This window comes from Orycteropus afer, unplaced genomic scaffold (genome assembly GCF_000298275.1).
Source record: "Orycteropus afer afer isolate SDZICR_OR568_19922 unplaced genomic scaffold, OryAfe1.0 scaffold00008, whole genome shotgun sequence".
Lineage (NCBI taxonomy): Eukaryota > Metazoa > Chordata > Mammalia > Tubulidentata > Orycteropodidae > Orycteropus > Orycteropus afer.
This window is the reverse complement of record NW_006921595.1, coordinates 22,308,893-22,329,303: the sequence shown is the minus strand read 5'-3', so window position 1 is coordinate 22,329,303 and position 20,411 is coordinate 22,308,893. Positions and strand designations below refer to the sequence as shown.

The 20,411-nt window shown below is 35.3% G+C and overlaps 1 protein-coding gene across 1 annotated transcript in view; it reads right to left on the bottom strand.

Moving 5' to 3' along the window:
- CRPPA (CDP-L-ribitol pyrophosphorylase A) overlaps positions 1-20,411 on the bottom strand; it is a 428,617-nt gene that overhangs the window by 228,214 nt on the left and 179,992 nt on the right. The window contains exons 7-8 of the mRNA XM_007946658.1: positions 11,916-12,008; positions 11,117-11,209 (exon numbers count right to left, since the gene is read on the bottom strand). Of these exons, the coding sequence (XP_007944849.1) occupies positions 11,117-11,209; positions 11,916-12,008 (186 nt within the window). The remainder of the gene's footprint in view (positions 1-11,116; positions 11,210-11,915; positions 12,009-20,411) is intronic.

The window sequence follows — 20,411 nt, the reverse complement described above, 5'->3', positions numbered from 1 at the left end:
GTGATTATGAGAAAGTAACCTGGAAAATTAGCTAAATATAAGCCTCACTTTCCTAAAGTAAAATGCAATTTAAAAAAAAAATTACACATTCTTAAATGAACTACATATATGTCACGTCACACAAATGTTGAGTAAATGTTATATGAACCTGTACTGAGCTATCAATTAAGTAATAAAGAGATAGTACATTATGAAGTATTAGCTAGATAGTACCTAAAGTAAGTTTAAGATTAATTGGCAAAAAGAAACATTGGTATGAGCTTTAATCATTAAGGAGACATTAAAGAAGGTATGGTCTGGAATGGACATGGAAAATAGATCCCATGGGAAAAACAATTAATCTTGCAACTGTTGTTAAACAGACATATCAAGTAAGAATGACACACAAAAAGAGAAGATCTACATTTAACTAATCTAATAAAACTGGACTATGGATAGAGGATGGTAAATAAAAAATGGACAAAAATAAGATAAAACATAAAAAGTCTTATGATAAGAATTAAGCACAGAAAAGTCCCAAAAAAGGTCTAAAACAGGAACATAATCTGGTTCAAACTTCACATCTGTACCAAAATATATGATTTCCCTCTGATGGCACTGTAGTTAAAGCACTGGACTGCTAATCAGAAAGTCCATGGTTCAAACCCACCAGCTGTTTTGTAGGAGAATGACCAGGCAGCCGGCTTCTGTAAAGATTTACAGCCCTAGAACCCAACAGGGCAGTTCTGCTCCACCCCACAGGGTCACTAGGAATCGGAATAAACTCAGTGGTGGTTGGTTTGTTTTTTTTAGATCTATAAACAAAATACATGCATAGTGGATCATACACAAAAGCAAAAACACTGCACAATATTTTCCAGTATAAAATAATAATAATAATAATAATAAAAGCAAATGCACTGCCATCGAGTAAATTTCAACTCATAGCGAGCCCCTTTGAGTTTCCAAGGCAGTAAATCTTTATGGAAGTAAATTGTCCAGTTTTCCTGGACTGCAGAGTGGCTGGTGAGTCGAACCACCAACCTTATGGTTAGCATTCAGATACCTTAGGAACTGTGCTACCAGAGCTCCTTATTTTCTAGCATAAAACTAAAAAAACAAACTTACTGTCATCAAGCCGATCTGACACATAGCAACCTCTATTTGGTTTCCAAGGTGGTAAATCTTTATGGAAGAAGCTCTGGTGATGTAGTGGATAAGGCACTGGGCTGCTAACCAAATCTCAAGGATTCGAATCCACCAATTGCTACTCAGAAGAAAGATTAGGCAATCTGCTTCCCTAAAGATTTACAGCCTTGGAAACCCAATGGACATCGCTATGGGTCAGTAATCAATTCACCGGCAGTCAGTTTGCTTATTTGGTTTTCAATCTGTATGAAATCAGACAGTCTAGTCTTTCTTTTGCCCAATGGCTGGTGGGATCGAACCACCGAGCTGTCGGTTAGCAACCAAATTCCTTAACAACTATACCACCAGAGCTTCAGAAATAGAAGTCATTTGCATGTCATCAAGGACAACCCATTCTACTTACAGAAAAAGAAATTAAAGTTAAGAAACATGTTATAACTTAACCAGGTTAATAGATCCTTGCAATTTGCAGATCTATTACTTATACCTTAAACCCTGACTCCAAGGAACCCTAGTGGTACAAGGGTTAAGTGTAACCTGGCAATCTGCTCTCCGAAAGATTACAGCCTAGAATATCCTTTGGAGCAGTTATATTCTGTTAAATAGAGTGGCTATCAGTTGGCACCTAGTAACAACAAACCCTGACTCCAGGTTCAGTATCTTTACCAGGTCACCTTTACAATAATATAATTTGCTTTTTCTCCATGAAGGGTACCAAGGCTGTAAATCTTTAGGGAAGCAGATTGCCTAATCTTTCTTCTGAGTAGCAATTGGTGGATTAGAATCCTTGAGCTTTTGGTTTCCTTCTTAAATATAATAAACAAAGGCAGGCACAGCATATTTATATTAACTGATTTGTATTTTACCAATTTACTATTAATTATAAAACATGACTCAGCATTTAATTTAAAATAATTAAATTATATTAGAAACTTATTTAGGTACATCTTCACAAAGAATTGGTGTAATAGAATTAAGGTATATGTCATTTCCATTTCAAATATTATGTAGTGTAGTGTCTAAGGCACTTGACTGCTAATCAGAAGGCTGGTGGTTCAAACCCACCAGCCACTCCTCAGAAGTAAGGTTGGGCAATCTACTTCCGTAGTGATACTGCCTTGGAAACCCAAGGAGGAGTCGCTATGAGTCAGGTCTCACTCGATGGCACATAACAACAACAACACAAAATAAACCACAGAGAGAAATTTCCAGGTGCTTTCTGAAAAACTGAATGATCAAAACAATTTGTCAATTCCATGTCTAAGACAAAAATCAATATAAACTGACTAATAAAGAAAACTACTTTTGTTTATTATGTCTCCTAGGAATTTCAGTTAACTTTTATAAAATTACTAAGATAGCACTGTTACATAAATTAATAAATTCACCACCAACTACTTTGCTCATCTGACCGAGGTGAGTAAATGACTTAAAAGAGGAAACTGCCCAGCATTTCCAAATTTGTTTATTATCAAGGACACTTTATTCATAAAACTTGAAAAAGTCCTTTGGCACTCATTCCATTAGTATATTCTATTAGAACAACACTCTATCTGACAATAAATAACTTTTATTAATTAAAAGCACAAATACTAGGAAGCTGTGTACTGTAAGAATCATTTCTTTACATATCATTAGTTACAAATCCAGAATAATTAATCTTAGGGAGTTTACATATCCCACAATTATTTATATAATCCCACTAAACATTCAACCATAAGCAAAGATTTCTTAAAGCTTATAATAATAAAGTCAATTCTTTCAATTAAACACTCCTACAAGAATGATTTAATCATTCTTCATCTTTGTGTTTGAATCCCTCTATGACCACAACTACAAAAGAATTCTAAAAGTATTTTTAACCGGTACTTATTTAGGTTTTATTATTGACTTAGGCAGGAAATATCTGAGACTTATTATATTAGAAAGAAAGAAATGGGAAAAAAAAAGTATTAGGTATAAAAGGTAGCCTTTCTGTGACTGTATATAGCCACATGAAAGTGTCTACTAGTAAAAGTATTACAAAAATTCAATATGTGATAAGGTTATACTTTTCTGGAAGAAAAATAAAAATATCCATAATGCTATACTAGCAATAACTTTGAGACTGGAATTGGACAGGGATTTGGATCTACTCAGTAGGTCATTCACTTATTATTAAACACACAAACATACACTATATTCATTCGAAAAGAAGTATAAATTAGCTAGGGAACCGAAAGAAACATATAGATTATAAAAATTAAACTGTATATGGAGGCAGTGAGAATTAAAACAGCCAACTCTCTTTTGGTTTTTTTATGCCTTGAAAACACATTTCTTACTCTAGTAATAATGGGTCAACAGGACAAAACACATAGAACAAGCAGTTAAATAAAAGGTGACAAAGATCTAAATCTAGGATCTAAGAAGAAATTTAACAGGACCATAGATCTTTATTATTAAAATTCAGGATGAGTTCACTACCATGTGAAGCTTAGAAGTCCTTAGACTTAAAAGAAGGAATCACTGTTTTTCAGTTTTCATTTGTTTTTTATTAGGAATATGAGATACATATGTGTGTGTATATGTATACTTTTAAGCTTTTTCCTTATTATTTAACACATTCTTGAAAGCATAAAAGTAACAAGTGTACATGGTACATGACACATTGGATTGATTCTGTTCCTCACTCTGCCATGGTTAGCTGTGGAACCTTCTGGAAACAATTTATTATCTCTGTGACAGTTTCCCCAGATGTGAACCTATCAAGTGTCCATGGATAGTGGTTTTCTATTTTTTATTTGCTGACATGTTCAAATATTAAACACTCTGAATTATTTTAAGGATCATACATTTTTATCTGTTATGTCAATAAACTACATCCTAATAACTAGAACTAAATAAGGCACTTTGAAGGTTTATTTACGTTTTTCAAAATATTAAAATTCCATTTGATAATTTATGTTTTTTGCTGAAGTTAATTCATCAGAGGTTCTGTATCTTTCACAAAGCAACAATAAAATGATTGTTTCCACAAGCAGTGGAAAAATAGAACACTCATATAATTATCTAGATAACAGTTGTTGCTATTATTAGGTGCCATTGAGTCAGCTCCAATTCACAGCTACCTTATGTATATCAGAGCAAAACATTGTCTGGCCTATGCCATTCTCACAATCATTGCTATGTTTCAACTCATTTTTGCATCCACTATGTTAATCCATTTCATTGAGGGTCTTCCTCTTTTTTACTCGCCTTCTACCTGACTAAGCATGATGTCCCTCCTTATAACATTCCCAAAGTAAGTAGAGGAAATCTTACCATCCTCACTTCTACAGAGTATACTAATTGCAATTTTTCTAAGACAGATGTGTTCATTCTTCTGGCAGTCCATGGGATATTCAATATTCTTCATCAAAACTATTCAAATACATCATTTTTTCTGCAGTCTTTCTTATTCATTGTCCAGCTTTCACATGCATATGAGATGACTGAATGTCACGGTTTGGGTTAGGCACATCATAGTCTTCAAAGTGACTTTTTAACACTTTAAAAGAGGTCTTTTGCAGCCAATTTGCCCAATATAATATGTCATTTGAATTCTTGACTGCTGCTTCCATGGGCATTCATTGTGGATCCAAGTAAAATGAAATCTTTGATAACCTCAATACTTTCTCTGTTTATCATGATGTTGCTTACTTGTCTAGTTGTGAGGACTTTTGTTTCCTTTATATCGAGGTATAACCCATACAGATGGCTGTAGTCTTTGATCTTCATCAGTAAGTACTTCAAGTCTTTGTCACTTTCAGCAAGCAAGGATTTGTAATCTGCATGTCACAATTTGTTAATGAGTCTTCCTCCAGTCTTGATGTCACATTCTTCTTCATATAGTCCAGCTTTCTCAGATTATTAGCTCAGCATAAAGATTGAATGTACACCTTTTCTGATTTTAACCTAGATTGTATTTCCTTGTTATGGTCAAGTGTACTTCTTGGTGTATGTACAGGTCCCACATAAGCATCATTTAAGCTTTTGGGAATTCCTGTTCTTTACAATGTTATTCACAATTTGTTATGATCTACACAGTTGAATGACTTTTGTGTAGTCAATAAAACACAGGTAAATGTTTCTCTGGTATTCTCTGCTTTTAGCCAAGATCCATCTAACATCAGCAATAATGTCCCCTATTCCACATCCTTTTCTGAATCCAGTTCAAATTTCTTACAGTTCCCCTGTTGATGTACTGCTGCAACTGTCTTTGAATTACCTTCAGCAAAAATTTTACTTTTGTGTGATATTAATGATAGTGTTCAACACTTTCCACATTATGTCAGATCACCTTTCTCTAGAATGGGCAGGTATATGGATCTCTTCAGGAGCTCTGGTAGCATAGTGCCTAAGGCACTTAACTGCTAACCAGAAGGCTGGTGGTTCAAACCCACCAGTCACTCCTCGGAAGGAAGGTTGGGCAATCTACTTCCATAGTGATACTGCCTTGGCAACCCAAGGAGGGGTCACTATGAGTCAGGTCTGACTCAACAGCACATAACAACAACATGGATCTCTTCCAGTTGGCTCATCTACGCCAAATTTCTTGGCATAGATGAGTGAGCACTTTCAGTGTTACATTTGTTTGTTTAAATATCTCAATTGGTATTCTGTCAATACCTGAAATCTTGTTTTTTACCATCTTCAGCGTAGCTTGGACTTCTTCCTTCAGTACAATTGGTTCTTGATCATATGCTACCTCCTGAAATGGTTGAATATAAACCAATTCCTTTTGGCACAGTAACTCTGTGTATCCCTTCCATCTTCTTTTGATGCTTCCTGCATCATTCCATATATTGCCCATGTTGTTGTTGTTATGTGCTGTCAAGTCGGACCCGACTCATAGCGACTCCTCCTTGGGTTTCTGAGGCAGTATCACTATGGAAGTAGATTGTCCCATCTTCCTTTGGAGGAGTGGCTGGTGGGTTTGAACCTCCAGCCTTCTGGTTAGCAGTCAAGTGCCTTAGACACTATGCTACCAGAGGTCCCATACTGCTTATAGATCTCTTCAATATTACACCTTGAGGCTTGAATTTTTTTCTTAAGTTCTTTCAGTTTGAAAAGTGCCCAGTATGTTCTTCCCTTTTGGTTTTCTAACTTCAGGTCTTTGTATATTTCATTATAGTATCTCACTTTTTCTTGTAGAGCCACCCTTTGAAATCTTCTGTTTAGCTCTTTTACTTCATCAGTTCTTCCATTTGCTTTAGCTACTCTAACAAGCAAGTCTTAGAATCTCTTCTGTCATCTATTTTGTTCTTTTTTTTTCTTTCCTGTCTTTTTAATAACCTCTTGCTTTTTTTTATGTATGATGTCCTTGATGTCATCCCACAATTCTTCTTGAGATAGTCTCTAAATTTGGATGGGATGTATTCAAGGTCGTACTTTGGTTCTCATGGAATTGTTTTCATTTTCTTCAGCTTCACCTTGAACTGGCATATGAGCAGTTGATGATCTGTTCCACAATTGGCCCCTTGTCTTATTTGATTGATGACATTGATCATCTCCATTGTCTCCTTCCACAGATGTAGTCTATTAGATTCTTGTGTATTCCATCTGGTGTGGTCTTTGTGTATAGTCATCTATGTTGCTGAAAAAGGTACTTCCAATGAATAACTCATTGGTTTTGCAAGATTCTATCACATGATCTCTGGCTTTGCTTGTATCACCAAAGACATATTTTCCAACTACTCACCCTTCTTGTTTCCAGCTTTCACATTCCAAACACCAGTAAGTAATTATCAATACTTCTCTATTACATGTTTGATCAATTTCAGTCTACAGAAGCTGGTAAAAATTTTCAATTTGTTCATTTTTGGCAATAGCAGTATTAGTTGTATTACCTGGTCTTCTTTGGAGGTGTATGAATATTACCCTATACTGACAGCACTGTACTCCAGAAAGATCTCAAAATGTTCTTTTTGATGATTCACATAATTCCAGCAAAATAATTTTGTTGTGGAAAAAGTGATAAAGTATTTTATCAAATAAAATTGAAAAGTTCAATTCATTTCTAAATTTTGAATTTGTATTCAAAATTGTTGAAATATCAACAATATCAAATTTGGAATTTCAATTCAAACTGACCTGTCTGTCAGTTTGTCATACTGTGGTGGCTTGTGTGTTGCTATGAGGCTAGAGGCTATGGCATATATATTTCTAATACCAGCAAGGTCACCCATGGTAGACAGTTTCAGCAGAGCATCCAGACTAAGAAAGACTGGAAAGAAGGACAAGGCCATTCTCTTCTGGTGGAAAAAAAAAAAAAAAAAGGCCATCTAAAATCTTATGAACAGCAGTGAAACACTGTCTGATAGAGTGCCACAATATAGCCCCTCAGGCTGAAGGGCACTCAAAATACCACCGGGGAAGAGCTGCCCCCTCAAAGTAGAGTCGACTTTAAGGACATGAATGGAGTAAAGCTTTTTGGACCTTGATTTGCTGATGGGGCATGACTCAAAATGGGGAAAAAAAAAATAAAAAGATGCAAAGATCCATTAATAATCAGAACATGGAATGTATGAAGTATAAATCTAGGAAAATTGAAATTTGTCAAAAATGAAACAGAACAGATAAAGATCAATATCCTAGCATTAGTTAGTGCAAATGGACTGGTATTGGTCATTTTGAATGAGAAAATCCTAAGATCTACTTTGCTGACAAACTGAAGAGGAATGACTTTACATTTATCATCAAAAATGACATTTCAAGATCTATCCTGAAGTACAACTCAATCAGTGATAGCATATCCATACACCTACAAGGATGACAGGTAACACTACTATTATTCGAATTTATACATCAACCATTAAAGCCAAAGATGAAGAAATTGAAGATTTTTACCAACTGCTGCTGTCTGAAATTGACCAAACATGCAATCAAGATATGTTGATTATCACTGGTGACTAGATTATGAAAACTGAAAACAAAGAAGAATCAGTAATTGGAAAATAAGGCCTTGGTGATAGAAATGATATGGGCAATCGCATGATAGAATTTTGCACAACAAATGGCTTATTCAATACAAATATCTTTATTCAGCAACACAAACAGAGGCTATACATGTGACTCTTACCAGGTGGAAGACACAGGAATCAAATTGACTACATCTGTTGAAAGAAAGAAATGATAGAAAAGATTAATATCATCAGTCAAAACAAAGACAAGACCTCACTGTGAAACAGACTATCAAGTGCTCATTTGCAAGTTCAAGTTGAAGCTGAAGAAAATTATTAAAACAAATCCAAGGGAGCCAAAATATGATCTTGATCACATCTCAACTGAATTGAGAGACCATATGAAGAATAGATTAGACGGATTTAATACCAATGACAAAAGACCAGATGAGTTCTGAGATAATATCAAGAATATCATACACAAAGAAAACAAAGTCATTAAAAAGACAGGAAAAGAAGAAAGGACCAAAATGGGTGTCAGAAGAAACTCTGAAACTTGCTCTTGAATGGAGAGTAGCTGAAGTGAATGGAAGAAGTGATGAAATAGCTGAACAGAAGATTTCAAAGTGTAGTTCAAGAACACCAAATAAAGTATTATAACAAAATGTGCAGAGACCTGGAATTAGAAAAACAAAAGGGAAGAACACGCTTGGCATTTCTCAAGCTGATAGAACTGAAGAAAAATTCAATCCTTGAGTTACAATATCTAAGGATTCTATGGGTAAAATATTGAAAGCTGTGGGAAGCATTAAAAGAAGGTGGAAGGAATACAGAATCACTGTACCAAAAAAAGAACTAGTCAACATTCAGCTATTTTAGGAGGTAGCATATGATCAGGAACCAATGGTACTGAAGGAAGAAGTCCAAGCTACACTGAAGGAAATGGCAAAAAACAAGACTCCAGGAATTGATGGAATACCCATTGAAATATTTCAAAAACATGGATGCAACACTGGGGGCTGCTACTCATTTATGCCAAGAAATTTGGAAGACAGCACCTGGCCAACTGACTGGAAGAGATCCATGTTTGTATATATTCCTAACAGAGGGGATACAACAGAATGTGGAAATTATCAAACAATATCATTAATATCACACACAAGTACAATTTTGCTGAAGATAATTCAAAAACGATTTCAGCAGTATATTGACAGGGAACTACCAGAAATTCTAGCTGCATTCAGAAGGGATATGGAACAAGGAATATCACTGACAATATCAGATAGATCTTAGCTGAAAGCAAAGAATATCAGACAGATATTTCCCTGTGTTTTATTGACTATGAAAAAAATTTGACTGTGAGGATCATAACAAATTATGGATAAATTGCAAAGAATGTGAATTCCAGAACACTTACTTGTGCTCTTGAGGAAACTGTACATAGACCAACAGGCCATTGTTCAAACAGAATGGGATACTGCATGGTTTAAAATCTGGAGGGGCATGTGTCAAGTTTGTATCTTTCACCATACTTATTCAATCTGTATGCTGCGGACATAATCAAGAAATCTGATTTATATGAAGAAGAACTTGGCATTAGGATTGAAGGAAGACTCATTAACAACCTGCAATATGTGGATGACACAACATTGCTTGCTCAAAGTGAAGAAGACACAAAGCACTTACAGATGAAGGTCAAAAACTGCAGTCTTCAGTATGAATTACACCTCAATGTTAAGAAAACAAAAATCTGTATAACTGGACCAATTAGCAACATCATGGAAAAGGGGGAAAAGATTAAAGCTGTTAAAGATTTCATTTTACTTAGATCCACAATCAACATCCATGGAAGCAGCAGTCAAGAAATCAGATGTTGTATTGCACTGGGCAAATATACTACAAAAGATCTCTTTAAAGGTTGGGCAATCTACTTCCATAGTGATACTGCCTCAGAAACCCAAGGTGGGGTCGCTATGAGTGGTTCCGACTCCACGGCAGTGGTTGCATTTGCATTTTTTACTTCTTAATATGAACTCTGGTAACATAGTGTCTAAGGCCTCTGACTACTAACCAGAAGGCTAGCAGTTCAAATGCACCAGCCACTCCTTGGAAGGAAGATTGGGCAATCTACTTCTGTAGTGATACCTCCTCCTAGGAACCCCAAGGAGCGGTCACTACGAGTTGAATCAACTAGATGGAAGTGAGTTAGGTTTTTTTGGTTTACTTGTTAATGCATTTCTACTTGCACTGCTTTAGAGTTACTTATTTACAGTGTTAGTTATCCTTATTATGTATGAATTACTTGACCTAACAAGAATCAAACTACCAAACTATGGGATAGGACTGAGCTTTAGAAACTTGGCACTTGCTAAACACTTTTAAGAATTTATTATTTGGAACATTTTACTACAGCAAAATGCTACAGACTACACAATCTGCTCTTCAGCTAGTTTTACTGGCTTGTTCTCTGATCTGGTTTTTAGGTTTTGCTTTTTGATATTCCCTTCCACTATACGATTTGATATGCCAATCAAGAAAATTTTCCATCAAACTCACTTTTAATCTTTCACAGAAAATATCTATCTAAAATTTTCATGGATCAAATTGCTAGTAATTATCTGTAATCTGTTGCTTACTCTCCTTTGCTGTCCATGGAACAGAGAAGATGAAACAACCAGAGAATAAATTTCCTTCCCTCATAATTTTTTTCCTTAGGTTTTTTTTAACTTCTGGTTTTATTGGCATTCTGTAACATGCTAACTAAAACTCTTTTCACATTGTCCATACAACTGTATAATTTGTGATTTCAAAGAAGGAAAAGAAATGAAATTGGTTGTTAGGTAGACTTGTTTTCCAATGGTCACTTAAGTCAAATGTCTGCGGTTATATGAGCAAGATAAATAAATTAATTAATTAATTAAGCTCAAGCATACAAAAAGAAAAGAAGAATTTCTCCTTTAGGGTTTGGTGATGTTCTCAATTTGAGAAAAATATTATTAAATAGTCACATGAGTTAAAAGGAAAGAAGTATAAATTTAATGAGAAAACTTCATTCATTCTCTTACCAAAACAACCACAATAGGATATAAAATGGAAAGATGACTCTCTTCCAGCATACTCAGTAACTTCTGGGTTCCTTGAAAATCAAAGTTCATAACCTGAATGGTCAACAAAATAAAAGAAGTGAGAAGATGTTCTTTATAGATTTAAAACTTAAGAAGAAAATTGAAAAGATTTTACATAAAAGTAAAAATATTTATCAAAGCTTAATTTTTAGTTATTTAAACCGTTTTAAAGGGTATCAATATGGTTATGCCCAGCTACCAATGTCAACTGCTCGGGAAGAGATCAAAACTAGAGATCTTATATAGAGTGGGAGGAAAAACATGGAACAAAATCCAAAACCATAATAATGACCAGAATTACTGGAGTCTGGTGGGACCCCCAAGACTATGGGCCTGGGATAAAACTCACTCCCAAGGCGTGGCTCTCACCCTAAGTAATAGGACTTACACTGCTAACACTTAACCCAGTTTGATACACCCACCTACTCTATGGAGATACATCCCTTGGAGTGATTGACCATGGGGCACCAGAGGGGCAACATTCACACAGAAGAAAAGCTAGACAGACAGGAGTGCATAAATAAGAAGGGCACAGGGGGTGGGGGGGTTGTCACTGGGAAGGGAGAGGAGGAGAGTGGGTTAGGGTTTGGATGGTAATTGGGGAGTGAAACAAATGCACATGACTATTGAATGTAAAACAAATTCTACGCTGTAAATTTGCATCTAAAACACAATAATAAATAAATAAGAATTTACACATATCTTTAAGTGCTTTCATTCATTTGCAATTACTACTTACATGTACACAAACAAAATTGTAGCACTGTTCTAAGATGACTTGCTGAAGATCTCTTCCAGCGTAACACAGTGGCATAGATGTGACACTTACATGCTAAGGGGAAAAATAATAGGAAAGAAGTTTATAAATTTGATAACCAGACAAGAACAGAAACAACTTCATTATGAAGGAGCACATATTGGTGTAGGACAGGTACAAAGAGCCAAGGGGCCATATAGAAAATAAATTAAGTTCATTGCATCATTACTCATAATAGTCAAAAGGTGGAAATAATCTAAATACTCATGAATAGATGAATGGATAAACAAAATGTGGTACGCACATACAAAGGAAAACTACTCATCCAGTAGAAGAAATGAAATCTTAATATGCTACTATATGGATAGAGCTGGTGGATATTATGCTCAGTGAAAAAAGTCAATCACAAAAGGGCAAGTATTGTATGACTTCACTTACATAAAAAGACAAAAGGCAAGTGTATAGAAAACAAAGTTTATTAGTAGCTATCAGGGGATCTCTGGTAGCATAGTGGCTAAGACACTTGCCTGCTAACCAGACGGCTGGCGGTTCAAACCCACCAGCCACTCCTCGGAAGGAAGGTTGGGCAATCCTACTTCCGTAGTGATACTGCCTCGGAAACCCAAGGAGGGGTCGCTATGAGTTGGGGTCGACTCGACGGCACATAACAAACAAAACAAAAAATCAGGGAAGGAGGGAGGGAAACAGAGAGGGTTTACAGTGATGGAAATACTGCAGTGATTAAGAATAGGGTTGCACAGGTGATTATTGTAATTACCGTCAGTAAGTTGCATGAATTGGCAAAAATTGTGTGATACATATATTTATAAAAATGACCAAAAAAGAAAAACAGTAGCTGCTGGGGTTGCTTATGAACAACCAAAAACCTCCTGAGATTTGATTTCTTGATTTTTATGTTTAACATCAGAGTTTCACGGGACATCACAGTTCATTGGCCTAATAACATGTCTTTTGTTTCTGTTCTACCTCCTAGTTTGTTGCATAGAACAGAGGTCTTAAAAGCTTGCAAGTGGACAGCCAAGACACAACATCTGGTCTCTATTTTCCTACAACAAAAGAGGAAGAAGGAAAGTAAGGAATAGAAGGATATGGAATATATTGGCAATTGCCTCTATGAACAACTGCTTCCTTTGCTATAAGAACAGAACTGGATAATGCTTAGCTACTGTTACCAAACATGTTGATCAAAGATTTTATAGAAGAATACTGATCAAAAGGTGGAAAATGCAGAACAGAATTTCACAGTCCCATGGATTCCATATATCCTGGAGCCATGAAGGTTGGATGAAACCTTGAAACTGTTGCCCTGAGATAATCTGTAAACCTTTAACCAAAAATATCCTCAGAATTCCTCTTAAAACCAAACAATAGTTTGGCTTAACTAGTGAAAAAAAAAAAAAAAGATGTGCCTTGAGCATTATGCTCTTTTAATAACTATCTATCAGGATCAAATTGACAACAGCAACTTGAATTATTTGTTAGGAATATTAGAGGACAGTAAATTTATGTCTATGAGGGAGGAACAACTCAGAAAAGGAGGGTGAGAACGGTTGTACAACTTGAAGAATGTAATCAATGTCACTAAATGGAATCCGACTCGATGGCATATCACAACAACAAAAACAAATGGTATGTGTAGAAACTGCTGAAGAGACAAATTCAGGCTGAACTTACTAGGCTGCGGAGGAAAAGGCATTTCATATTCTATAAAGCAAGTAGTCTAGTTTATCTATACAAAGAATGTACTGCAAACAATGGTATAGGAATAAAATTAGAAATGTAAGTCAGACAGGGATTGTTGGAGGATTCTGGAAGCACTTTAAATACCATAGTTAAAAAGAATAAATTTAATAACATCGAATAACGAGAAGCAGAGAAAGTAAGAAGGAATTATCCCACTTGTATAAGTGAGTAAGAAAGAAGACTTGAACTGAGACAATAGTAACAAGAAAAAAGAAGACATGAAATAGATACTCCAAAGTAGATTATTGCTATAAATAGTATTAGAGTCAATTCAGAAAGAAAAGTACATATATTGCATAAACTTCCAATAGTTTTAATTCCACCCCATCTGGAGCAAAGAATAGTAAAGAAAATAAAAGACTCAAGGAAACATCTAGTTCAAAAGACTAATAACCCACATAAACCCCAGACTCCAAGACCCTGAGACCAGAAGAACTAGATGGTACCCAGCTACCACAGCTGACCACTTTGAAAGGGATCACAGTACAAGGTCCTAGATAAGAATGGGAGAAAAATGAAAAACAACAACAACTCAATATCATAGAAAAGACCAGGCTTACTGGTCTGAGACTGATGGAACCCCTGAGACTATAGCCCTTGGACACCCATCAAGCTGGGAACTGAACTCACCACCATGGCTCAACTTTCTGCCAAACGATAGACAGGCGTATAAAGTGAACAATGATACCAAGAAGGTATGTACTTATTAGAGCAATCAATATATGAGATCAAAAGGACAGCATCTGCCTAGGAATAAAGCTCAAATGGCAAGATGGGATAGGAAAGAAAGATGGAGGAAAACAGAAAACACAGAGTGGCAGTGGGAAGAGGGCTGTTACATTTTGGGGACTGCAATGAATGTCATAAAACAAAATGTGTATGAACAGAAAACCAGTTTGCTCTGTAAATGTCCACCCAAACCACAACATAAATAAATATATATTTTTTCATTCTGGATAGTTTAATACTCTAATTAACTTCTATTTTTTAATTATACCAATGTAAACAAAAATTTAAGAATTATTAAATGGAGTAACTGCTATAATGCTATCTTTGCTATAATAACTCCACAGGATCCCCCATTTCACTGAGTGCTGGGAAACCTAGGGCATTACATGTTGAATACTTTATAAATCTAGAATTCAATATATCCTAAGTAAAAGATTAAATTCTGCAACTCTAAGGGTATTATTTATTCTGTAGTTTACTTTTATATAATTTTGATGAAAAATTTGAGAATGATGGCAAGAAGTAAAGATTTTGAGCTCTTAGTTTTTCTACAGAAATTAATTGGCTCATAAATTTTTAAGAATTATCAGTTTAAAATCCATTATTGAACTCAACATTCAAAGAGAACATTATTGAAAAGAAACAGACAAACATGAAACATCCATACCTATTAGCCATGTATTGATACTAAACTAGAGAAAAAAATCAGATCTCTGTTTTATAACATTCAGTTTGTTTAAGTAATCATGTCTAGATATTGCAGGAAAATACATATCTATATATTTTCAAAGGCATTAACAGGTAATTTGCTCTGGACTGTCTTTTAAGGATGTTTGTATAGCAGGCAGATTATGGGAGAAAAAATATGTCTTCTTAGAGCAGATTTATTTATATTCCAGAAAGTAAAGTTAGAGACATTGCTTTCCCTGGAGCAGATCTGCATGAAACTCCAGAGGAATAAAGATAATGTGTCTTTCCTGAGTGGAGGATGCACAGGTTTGCCAGCAACCCATGTATCAGATCTGTTGTTGTTGTTGTTGTTATGTGGGCTTCTATATAACAAGATTCCTCTCCTTTAATGATCCCACTATGTGGCAACACCTTGCCTTAATTCCATCTTTTTGAGGGAGGTGCAGTTTGAAAAACCAGTGTTCCACCATTACTCTGGCTACGGCTATTGTTGTGACCAATTAATTGTCTTTTTTTCTGTGATCCAGGATGCTAATGTCTTCTGTCAATATCTATAAAACTGTATCCAGCTAACTTGTTTGCTTAAAAGTAGGTTAAAATCTCAGACCCTGTTCAGTTTCTGATTTGACAGACATAAAATAAGGGAAATACATCATCAGATCTTAACTTCAACAAATATATGTAAGTATATATTTTGAATCCATGAAAAAATAACTTATTTTAAAATTCTTTTTGCACATCCATAAGGAAGGTCTAGAAGGAGAATATGAGGGATATTTTTATTTAGTTTTAATTAAAAAAAAAAAAGTTAAAGTTTTGGGTATAGATTCTTTAGGACAGGGTGAGTAATATATTCATCTTTTTATCACCAGCAAATGCTTAACAAATTTTCCCACCATAGTTTTTTAAGAAAAATGTCTTGGTTCAAGAAAAACATATATAAATTAAAGTATTGTGGAAAAGTTGAAAGAAAGAAAAAAATATATAACTACCTGAAAATAATTACCCTGAACATTAGATAAGTACCATTCCAGACAATTCTAGCAATAATAGATGCAGATTGCTGACAGGAGCAAAGGATGAATTTAACCTCACTTTTGTTTTATTCTGTTCCTATTTCTAATGCATTAATTAGTTCTATAATAGTGCTGTTGTATTCCTAATTTTTTCCCTTACTCATTTTATGAATGTCTTACAATATCAGGGTTTGTGTTTTTAATCTTTCAAAACTGAAATTTGCACTGAGTTCTATAGAATATAACGGTATGATTTTTTCAGAGTGGTGAGGGAACCCCAAATTTCTTACAGAAATATTTAACCTGGTTTGTGTATCCTATGATTCTTTACCGTATTTTCCCAGGCCTTCATTTCAACCCCAGTCTGTTTCTCTATAAATTGAAAATATGAGAATTATCTGAATTTAATTGAATCATCTTTTGCACCATTATGTCTAGAAGGTGCTTGGTGGAGTTTAGAAGATATGATAAGTCAGTTCCTTTGCTTGGTTCCTTTTTAGTAATTTTATTGCTTTATTTACCATTTTTGGATTAAAAAGAAAAAACAAGGAAGGGAAGGGGATTTTGTAAATGGGCTTCACTGTATCATATATAAGTTCTTGTGGTACAGTGCCTAAGGTATTTGACTGCTAACCAGAAGGTTGGCAGTTCAAACCCACCAGCTGCTCCACAGAAGGAAGATGGAGCAATCTACTTCTGTAAATATTTACCACCTTGGAAACCCAATGGGGGTCTCTATGAGTCAGAATTGACTCCATGGCAGTAGGTGGGTATCAGATATATGTAGTTGTCACTATTATTTTTAAATATTTCAAGGAATTATTTGACCTTATGTGGGTATTGCAGTCTTAAAAAAAGAAAAGATAATCATTAAGAATAGAATTCTTAAGACACTAGGAATTTATCTAATTAAATACATGTAATTTTACACACACATAATACGTGTATAGTATGTGTGCTTCTATGTATGTAATACCTATTAAATTAAATCTAAATTAGTTGATTTGGCATTAAAGTCCATAATTTAGTTATATTTCATTCCTCAACCCAAATGTTCTTAAACACTATAATGTCATTTTATTTTACTGTCACAAACACAAACACAGGGCTTATTCTTGCTAGTGATAATTTCAGCCCATATAATTTCAATATGACTTAATATAATTTATTAAAGCTTCATATACCTCTTAAAATTAGGTATTAACAGTTAAAAGACAAATATAGAATATTAAGATGTTGTTATTGTTATGTGCCGTCGGGTCAGACGCAACTCATAGCGACCCCTCCTTGGGTTTCCAAGGCAGTATCACTATGGAAATAGATTGCACAACCTTCCTCCTGAGGAGTGGCTGGTGGGTTTGAACCGCCAGCCTTCTGGTTAGCAGTCAAGTGCCTTAGGCACTATGCTACCAGAGCTCCCAGAATATAAGATAGAGACAGAGATATATGTAAAGCACCGCACCTGCCTACATAATGTTAGTTAATATTGTTATTACTATTAAAATATATTTGCCCAGCTATTACTTGATAAATTAAAAAGTCCAATTGAAAGATAAATTTATGCACCAGTAAATGCCCACAAACTATATAGCAATGCACACACAATATTTTTATAAAAAGTATTATGCATTAGCATTTGAACCCCCTTTAAAATACACACACATACAAAAAATCAAATGGCAATTCTTTTTTCCTTGAAGTTGACTCTTCTAATAATTGTTTCCAGTTAAGTCTAATTCTTTTATTTATTCATACTGCTTTTCCTCCAACGAGAAAACAAACAGTATTTTCTATGCTTGAGTAAAGAAACTTAAATTATATCTAAATATAGCAAAGGATTCTTTGACACCTTTCATAAACAAAGACATTAGACAATGCTATTAGGTTGTTTATGAGAAAAGCCTATGGCATCATCTTATGCTGTCATTCTTAATGTTTCCACACTCGAACACAACAAATGGAACAATCTACTGGCTAAAAGAACTTCTTGTTCTGTAAATACTTTGGTTCAAAGAACATTTAAACAAAATTTAAAACCACCTTCCAATGTCTTCAACAAAATTCAAAAAGTATACCAAACAAATGAAATACTTTCCTTACATCATAGCAAATGAGATTTAGATAAGGGTTACCATTAACTAAATTCAGCCATCTGCATATTCAAAATGCCATTTAAAGCATGGACATTAGAAAGGGAGATGGGTTGTCAAAATATTTTCCTTTTCATAAAGTTAAGTTTTCCTAAGGCTACAAAACTCTGGTTCAAGTTCTGTGAGCCAGAGATTCAGAAATATGTTTCTGAAAATTCAGTCTTTTCACAGAACGTGTAGGCCCGATCATCCCTGAGTCTGAATCAACCAGTTTCCCACCTCCCTCCATACAAACAATGACAACAATGTGGGTATAAACAAGGGAGTGATACCAAAAAAAAAAAAAAAAAACTCACTGCTTTCAAGTCCATCCCTACTCCTTGGGATTCCAAGGTGGTATCTCTACAGAAGTTGATTGCCCAGTCCTCCTTCTGAGGAGTGGCTGGTGGGTTTGAACCACCAGCCTTCTGGTTAGCAGTCAAATACCTTAGGCACTATGCCACCAGAGCGCCCAAGAGAGTCGTAGAGAGATGAATTTTCTTTTCACTCTTTAGAGACACTAACAATTAAAGGCCTTTCTATACCTCATATGAAGATTATTGAAGGAAGGAATTTGGTATTGTTGCCAGCTGAAGGCCTGGTCAGGGGTATCGGCTCATCAGCCACTGACTGCATCAGTGGAGTCACTTCCTGCCCATAGGTGTTGTATCTGGTGACTCTAATCTTCAGTCAAAACGTAGCTGCCTAGAGTCTCTGCATCTCCATTATTTTTCTTTTTCTTTCTTTTTTTTTTGTTTAAGAAATCTTCACTAGGCAAGCTTCATTAAGTAATACTCCCTATTTCCAAATTTTGAGTTGCCAATTAACAATGATTTTGTGATTAGGTTTAGAAGCACAGAAGTTTTTAAACCTAGTATTGACCATTTCCTATAATCTTTTTATTTCTTGTTGTTGTTATGTGCCATCAAGTCGGATCCGACTCATAGCGAGCCCTCCTTGGGTTTCCGAGGCAGTATCACTATGGAAGTAGATTGCCCAACCTTTCTTCTGAGGAGTGGCTGGTAGATTTGAACCGCCAGCCTTCTGGTTAGCAGTCAAGTGTCTTAGGTACTTAGAATATGTTTTTAAGAGCACAGACCCTGTATCCAGCCTCCTTGGGTTTGAACCTAGCTCTGGAACACACTAACTAGATGAACTTACATAAATTATTTAATAGCCATGATTCAGTTTACTCATCAATAAAATGAGTGGCTCATAGGATTGTTGTTGTTGTTGTTGTTATGGCTCATAGGATAGAAATGAGTATTAGCTAAATTAATATGTAAGAGGTAGTGACTGACTTTCCAAAAATTCCTTCATACAAGCCAGCCTATTGGAAAGCTCCGGGGAAACAAACTATAGTCTTATGGAAATTTTGGAAGAGTGTTGAGGCAATGAGTGAATCAGCTTGCCAGCTGGTCAAGTTATGTAAACTGTGGACACCCCATTCATGAATGCTGAGCTGGTAGATAATGCCAGTGGTCCTTCATTTCATAAACTGTCATAACAAGACTTAGATCCCAGGCCCCTGACCACACCAAAGAAAAGCTTGATAATCTCCCAACCATAAATGCTGCAAAGATGGAATAGATCTGGAATCAAGGTTCTCCTATGTACCAGGGCTAGTGTGTCTAATTATACAGCTTAAAAGCCTCATAGCACAAGATTGGAGTATAACATGGGCCCTGAAGATCTATTTGCACTGCTACATACTGCAGTGGACATTACCTCTGCTTTTGTGTTCATGAGCTTCCCCCAATAATCACTGTCTACACAGTCTAGTGAGTATGCTGTCAGGTTATTCATATTCACTTACTTGAGTAAATACAAAGCACAAAACAGCCATTCTGCATAAAATAAGAACAGCACATTTAGTGTTTGATGTTATTACTCCTCTTACACATTTATCTTCCACCTTTATATGAAACCATAATATATTATTACATTTTTCACTGCCTCCTTATATTTAATATTTTTGCTGTAGTTGGGTGCCACAGAATTGGTCCTGACTCAGACTGACATTATGTACAACAAAATGAAATGTTGCCCAGGCCTGCACCATCCTCACAATTGTTGCTAGGTGTGAGCCCATTGTTGTAGCTAATGTGTTAATCCATCTTGTTGAGGGTCTTGCTCTTTTCTGCTGATCT